Raw genomic sequence first — 6748 nt, 5'->3', positions numbered from 1 at the left:
TACACAATGTTGGAGAATCCATAATCATTCATTATAAATATCATCATCTATAAGTCTAAAGTCAAGCATACCTATTAATACCATACATCACAATGTTTCATGCATACCATATGTTAAGGTGATAATTATCACCAAATACATCAAAATGTAAATTAAAAATTCCAAAATATATGATCTTGCTATTCATCTAAACAACCATTATGTAGACAAAAATATTCTTATATCAAAAACTGGATTCTGCTTGTAGACAACTCCACCATGATCATCTGAACAAAAGCTATCCATGTACCAAAAACTAGATTTCACATGCTCATAACTCCACCATGTATCTGAGAAAGCAAAAAAGAATACACAATCAATAACCATATGTGAAAAATAATAAACTAAAATTCAAGTATAAGTTCACAATGCTATTTCGCTTAATTTGGTCAAAATCTCTAAATAACCTACGTAATATAAATGAGAATACATACCAATGAGTATTTGTACCACCAGTTGAATACATGGCCCCATCATGATGGATAGATGACTTGTGCATTTGAGTCTTTTTCTTTAAGAACTCTGTCACCAAACTTGTAAGATGTGCAATTTGCTTCTGTTCTTTCTCTCGCTCTTTTCTTTCCTCCTCACGCTCTCTCCTCTCCTGCTCCAATTGCCTCCGCATCTCCTCACGCTCCATCTCATGCTGGTAAGCTTCAGGAGGAAGCTGGTAATCCTCAACTGGCGTAATGCTGACACAAAGATCAGCTATAGTTGCTCCCTGCATCCATAAAGAACTGAAATGGTGCACCCAAAATCTTCCAGATTGTATATTAGAAAAATATGAAGGACATGAAGGTTATTTGTAAAATTTCTTTTCCTGAGATTGGAACATGTTAGCGAGTAATTTGCATTATTAAAACTATTGAAAATGAGCTTTCTTGGGGAAAATTATTAAAATAGTGACGGGAAGTCATAGGAAACTGATAGATATAATGTTAGATCAAATACAAATTTCAGTAAAAAAGGACACAATATCCTTCTTACTAAGAGATCCTACTCGTTGGCGCCAATTTGAATAACCATGCTTTGTTGAGGAACAAGAGATGGATCTACATGGACTATCTAGCAGCAGTTAGCTGAGACATTATGCACTATTTTCACTAACATCAGTAAATTAGATTGTTAAAAAAAAAAAAATCTCTCACATCTGAAACATCGATAGTCCAATTTGATGTAACCGTCAACTGAGGATCCACTCTCATCCTCAAATAGCCCTGGTCCAAAGGGACCTGCAATAACATGCTCCATTAGGTGCTTCTCATGGAAAGAAGGGGGGAAAATAGGGCAAAGAAACATCTAAAGCAAGAAGCATTAAAATTGATGGAATAGTGATACATTGAACTAACTCAAAGTTTCATAAGGAGATGCTTAGACATATGGTTTCATGTGGCACGCTTAGATGAATGTCAGAACAGAAAAATAAAGGGGCAAAGAAATGGAAGAAGTCAGGTAATTCAATTACGCCAGTCGCTTTTGATTTACAATTCTTAGTAAGCATATCAGATAGACAGGACATCTATCTTATGAAACCAAAAAAAAAAAAAAAAGCAGGAGAAATATCTACAAATCTCAGCATTCTTACCAAAGGAGGAACTATTATTATTTACTAGAAAAAACTAGTTAACTTTAGAAAAAAAACGAAATCAAAATTATGCAACTAATTCAACCATCTACGGTGCAAAAAGAGAGGATTTTCAACAAACCCATCAAGAATTAGTCTCTCTCTTTAGAAAATTCAATTTCTTGGTCAAAAAAAGCACTATGCATTCTCCAAAGGCCATACCAAACACAAAGAAGAAAATCTAATATAGTGGAGAAAAAAATCATGAGAAGTGATCCAAGAATCTCAGCCTTCTTACCGAATGAAGCTATTGAAAAGGTGATTTTCACATAACATAATCTCTCCAATCCCCCTATCTTTCTTCCCGATGGCCCAGCTGGATCAGCAGTAACGTGAGGGAAGGAAAACCAAGACCAAAACCAAAAAGGTGAAGTAATCCCCCTATCTTTCTCCCCTCTGTTTCTCTCCACCCAAAACAAAACTATACCGTCCCCAAATCCCTCGCCGCTCTCTCTCCCTGCCGGCCCAAGAAAACCCCCGACGATGGAGGAGAAGCCCCCGATGACCCCCGACGACCCCCACGACCCCGGCGAAGGAGGAGAAGCCCCCGACGACCCCCGACGACCCTCGGCGACCCCGGCGAAGGAGGAGAAGCCCCCGACGACCCCCGGCCACCTCTCCCTCTCCCTCTCCCTCCCGGCCTCTGCTAAATTCCTGGGTTTTTGCCTTCTCCCGGCTGGCCTCCAAATTTTCCGATAACCCCCGACGACCCCCGGCCACCTCTCCCTCTCCCTCTCGGTCTCTGCTAAATAAATGGGTTTCTTCTTCTCCCGGCTCGCCTTTAAATTTCCCAACAACCCCGACGAGCCCCGGCCACCTCCACCTCTCCCTCTCCCTCTCCCTCCCAGCCTCTGCTAAATCAAATTCCAGGACATACCTTGGACGCTGACGCCGAAGAGTTGAGCGAACGGGCGAAATGGCGAAGCGACGTGCGGGTGAAGGCAAAGAGCTATAGAGAAATAGGGAATTAGGGTTTGTGGTTTCCCCCTATATGCATACTTTCCGCGACTAAATTTTTTTTACTTGCCAGAGATGAACCCCTTTTTTTTTTTTTAGGACCAAAATTTAATCGCCAAAAATTTTACCTCCAGCCCGCATGAAATACTGGACTCGTGCCAACTTGATTTTGATTTTCCGCGATCAAATATGCATTTAGTTGGTGTAGGACAATCATTTAGTAACTAACAAGGATGCGTGCAAATTTATTTCTAAAGAGATTTTTGATCCTACCCATAGGATGTCCAAGAATTCTATATATTTTTAAGCGGATTCTCGTTCCCACGTCCTCATGTCGCGTATCCTGTCGATCCGTATATTTATTTGACAAGGAGTTAAGCACCGAGCTCGAGCTTCTAAAATTATATTATAATAATTAAAAAAAAAGAATTTAAGTATGAAGAAAAGTTGTGGGATTGAGATTTAGCCGAAGAGACGAGGATATGCATGCCTAAGTGAATTAAGATGTCAAACGGCACCTTTTGAAAATAAGCAGATGTTTTTTTTTTGAACTTAGAAATTAGAATCTTACAGGGGCTAACACAACATCGTTCTGTTTTATGGGAACCTTTCACTATCAAAAGTTTGGTCAATAAAAAACTCAAACTTTCTGTCCAATTTTTTCATCGGAAAAAGGCACCATTCGTAAAAGCTTTCCCGTGACCAAATATACATTTAGTCGGTATAGGATAATTATTCAGTAACTAACAAGGATGTTGGTCACGGATAGCCTTATTTTCCGCGACTAAACTGTAGTTGCCAAAACGTTTTACCTCCACCCCGCCAACTTGATTTTGATTTTCCGCAACCAAATATACATTTAGTCGGTGTAGGATAATTATTCCGTAACTAACAAGGATGTTGGTCGCAGATAGCCTTATATTCAGCGACCAAACTTTAGTCGCCAAACGTTTTACCTCCACCCCGCCACAATCATTTAGTAACTAACAAGGATGTTGGTCGCAAATAGCCTTATTTGCAGTGACCACGATTTATTTAGCCACCAAAAGTGTATTTTTTTTTTAGTGTGATTCCTGGGCTCAATATCCAGGTACCGTGGAATGAAGATGGTGGATCTTTCGTAGAAATTAGAAAATAGAATGTTATTTTAATTTTATCTTTAGTGGGAGGACCGTGACGTGATGTGTTTTAATGGGAGAGGGATAGCCTCGTGATGTCTTCATAAAATAAAAACGGGAAGCCGAGTGAGGCACCTGGCATCTTACAAAGCAATAATTTTTTTATATATATATTTTTTCTCTCCAATATTTTTCTTCTTTGCTGTTATTCATTGGTGGTCGTTCTGGATGTTAAGCAAACCGATATGTTTGATCTACGCGCGCGCACAAAAAAAAAAGTGTACATTCTACAAGTTGTTGGTAAGCTGTGCAGGATTTATTGCCAAAGCTTAAGGAGTCAAGAATTAGAACAAAGAAGAACCAATGTGAAAACATAATATTTTGCACATTTGATGAATGGAAAAATTTCATTGAAAGTTCTCTGAAATTTTAAAAAAGAGAAGATGTTAATAGATACAGCTACTAAAGTTCTCTGTACAAACAAAGAAAGTGGCAAAATATCTCTTTCCTGTGGATCCTAACTCTAAGCTTCCGCCTGTGCCACCTGGTCGGTGCCAGACCCGCAGGTGTGCACCGAAACATTTCAGTCCCTTGGCCAAAAAAAAAAAAAAAAAAAACATTTCAGTCAATCCACAGCGACAGGTCCATTTGGCATTCCACGCCATCCCAGTCGAACCCTTTCTGCATAGCTGGCGGCGTCAGCATCAGTCCCCTCGCCATGTCATCCAACAATCCGGGCTTGTTGAACAAAGCCTCCTCGTCCACGAACACCGCCGCCGGCTGCGCCTGCGGCGCTGGCAATGACACGGTAGGCCGAAACATCTCGGCCGCCTTCGACGCAGCACGCCGAATATCCTCAGCGGAGGACGACGCCGGCGGTGGCAACGTCCACGCCGAGTCGGGGAAGTTGAGGAGCGCCGCTTGGCCGCGAAGCGCCATTGCGGCGATGTCGTGGGCCCTGGCGGCCATCTCCGGCGTGGCGTAGGTCCCGAGCCAGATGCGGCTCTTCTTTCGGGGCTCCCGCACCTCGCACACCCACTTGCCGCCGTTGCGCTCCCGCACGCCGTGGTACACCGGGTGGCGCGTCTCCCGGAATTTCTTCCTCCCTGCTCGGCGCTTCGGCGACTTTGCGGGCACCCGCGGGGAGGCGGAGCAGCAGGAAGGGGAGCTGGTGGCTGGCACGTGCGAAGGAGAGACTTCATTGGGTGAGAAAGAGCTGGACGAGGAGGAGTCCTCGAAGTCCATGGTGCTGCTATCTCTGTGAAGAGAGCGCGGGATGAGATGGGGTGTATGAGACTGGAGTCCGGTGGGGGTTGTTTTAAGGGGGAGTCGGGGAGAGGGGGTTTTATTTATATTTATATAGTTTTCTCAGTCCGATGTGGCACATCGCAGTCCACGGCGGACCGCACGCGCGAGGGACAGGGGAGTGTGAACTTGCAGGTGAGGCGACAAGACGCATATGGGGAATTGCGGTTTCGGTTTGGGCCGACAAAAAAAAACGCGTTTCCGGATAAGGGAGGAACTAGGGCTTTGGGTGGGATGGGGCCCAGTTGCGCTCCCGGCAGGCGGACTGTTCAATTTGGCGGTGGTCCCACTGAGGCTGAGCGCACATCCTAAATTCAGCCATTACTTCTGGTTTTGGATTATGGATTGCGGCGCTTGAACCATGTGGCCAACTCTTTCAAAGCATGCGTACAAAGTGAAAAAAAATTCAAAGCCAATTCTAAAATGGCCGAGCAGGGGTCAATATTTGCACCCCCTGCCACACGTACTATTGTATTGGGTCATCGAGTTGGGCCTTGCTCGAAATTGGCACATGACATCCCTGGCCTAATGCGTGCATGCAGACTTAGCAAATCCCTATTTTAGCTAAACCACATACAGGTCCAACAGGATTTGATTCCACCTTAATGTATTGGCAAGGTATTTAGTTGGGTCCCATCAATTGGCCTGGCACTTACATACTCCATTTGTATACTAGCTAGCGGGAGTCCTAGATTTGATCCCACAAGAAGGCATTTCCAATATTTCTAAAGAAATGTTAACTGAGACCCATGCAATTGGATATAATCGAGCTTTAAGTCCATGGGTGAGACCTAAGTGGGCTATAGCTCCGTAGGGTTTTAGATTTCGATTCTTAGTGTCGTTTTTCAAAGTATCCAGCTTGGATGATTCTTATATGTGATATTTTAATTGATTCACAAGATTTAAAGATAAAAATTAGATAAATGTATGGTAGTAGCACATTGTGTTTATTGTTGTTATTATTGGTTTACGTAGTGCACTTTTGCTTTAGAGCTCCGTTCCTCTATAATCGGTACATGAATTGGAGAGGAACCATTGTGGAATCATGCTGTCCGTGATTGGTGCGACCGTCAATAGTTAGATGCAACTCTATGGCTGCAGATTAGTGAGGCGCCTTCAATCATGGTCATCATATGAATCACGTATAATGGCCATGATTGGATAACTGGTAGGAACATGGAAGGTTCAAACGCGGCATCGGTCTGATCTCCTGTCCCGAACTCCTCCAGTGGTTGGATCGGGGCGTACACGTGATCATCGTTTGCGGAGATCAACGTGATCAAACAAGGCAAACCCTTTAGCCAGGTCGCTGCATTAATTAGTTTGGTATGCATGACGTACGCTTAATCCAATAAACGTGACGTAGGTAGTTGATCCCTCGTCCTTTGTGATGAGGCACGTTGATAGCAGAAAAATTTGAATTGAAATCGTGGTCAGGCGGTGGGCTCCCACGAGCGACGGCCGCCCATGAAGGGACGCAAAAAAGGAAAGTCCGGGGGTCAACTTCGCGGCAAAGAAGAGTCGGATGATAGCGGCTCGTCGGCTGCCCCAGGCAGCGGTAATTCAATCAACTCATGCGATGAAAGTCAATGAAACATGATTTCATCGCATGAACTGGTGCCGGAGTAATCGGACCCGAATCAGAGTATAACCAGATTCAACGCCTCTTGTAATAGAAATTGCGTCGCATGAAATGGTGCCGGAG

The 6748-nt window shown here is 43.6% G+C and overlaps 1 protein-coding gene and 1 long non-coding RNA gene across 6 annotated transcripts; both read right to left on the bottom strand.

Moving 5' to 3' along the window:
• Nucleotides 1-2650, bottom strand: LOC103719841 (uncharacterized). 5 transcript variants are annotated; one of them, XR_005514692.2, is made up of 5 exons: nucleotides 2541-2619; nucleotides 1902-1979; nucleotides 1188-1271; nucleotides 474-760; nucleotides 1-329 (listed from the first exon to the last, which is right to left on the bottom strand). It is a non-coding gene; the product is annotated as an uncharacterized LOC103719841 (long non-coding RNA). The 5 variants fall into 5 exon arrangements; XR_015977486.1 differs by lacking the exon at nucleotides 1902-1979 and having other exon boundaries at nucleotides 2541-2650; XR_005514693.3 differs by lacking the exon at nucleotides 2541-2619 and having other exon boundaries at nucleotides 474-1100; nucleotides 1902-2174.
• Nucleotides 2651-4126: 1476 nt separating this feature from the next.
• Nucleotides 4127-5059, bottom strand: LOC103719861 (dehydration-responsive element-binding protein 1F-like). The gene has a single exon (XM_008809300.6). It carries the CDS (start codon nucleotides 4981-4983, stop codon nucleotides 4360-4362), a length of 624 nt encoding a protein of 207 aa, XP_008807522.3. The 5' UTR covers nucleotides 4984-5059; the 3' UTR covers nucleotides 4127-4359.
• Nucleotides 5060-6748: the final 1689 nt, after the last annotated feature.

The sequence above is a fragment of the Phoenix dactylifera genome, chromosome 4, assembly GCF_051530095.1.
Source record: "Phoenix dactylifera cultivar Ajwa chromosome 4, Ajwa_hap1_PhDact_Kaust_v1.1, whole genome shotgun sequence".
In the NCBI taxonomy this organism is placed as follows: domain Eukaryota; kingdom Viridiplantae; phylum Streptophyta; class Magnoliopsida; order Arecales; family Arecaceae; genus Phoenix; species Phoenix dactylifera.
Note: the sequence above shows the minus strand (reverse complement) of the source record. Positions and strands in the feature narration are given on the sequence as shown.

Bases quoted from the DNA above. Each gene is read 5' to 3' on its own strand.
- LOC103719861 (XM_008809300.6), bottom strand. From the start codon at position 4,983: ATGGACTTCGAGGACTCCTCCTCGTCCAGCTCTTTCTCACCCAATGAA.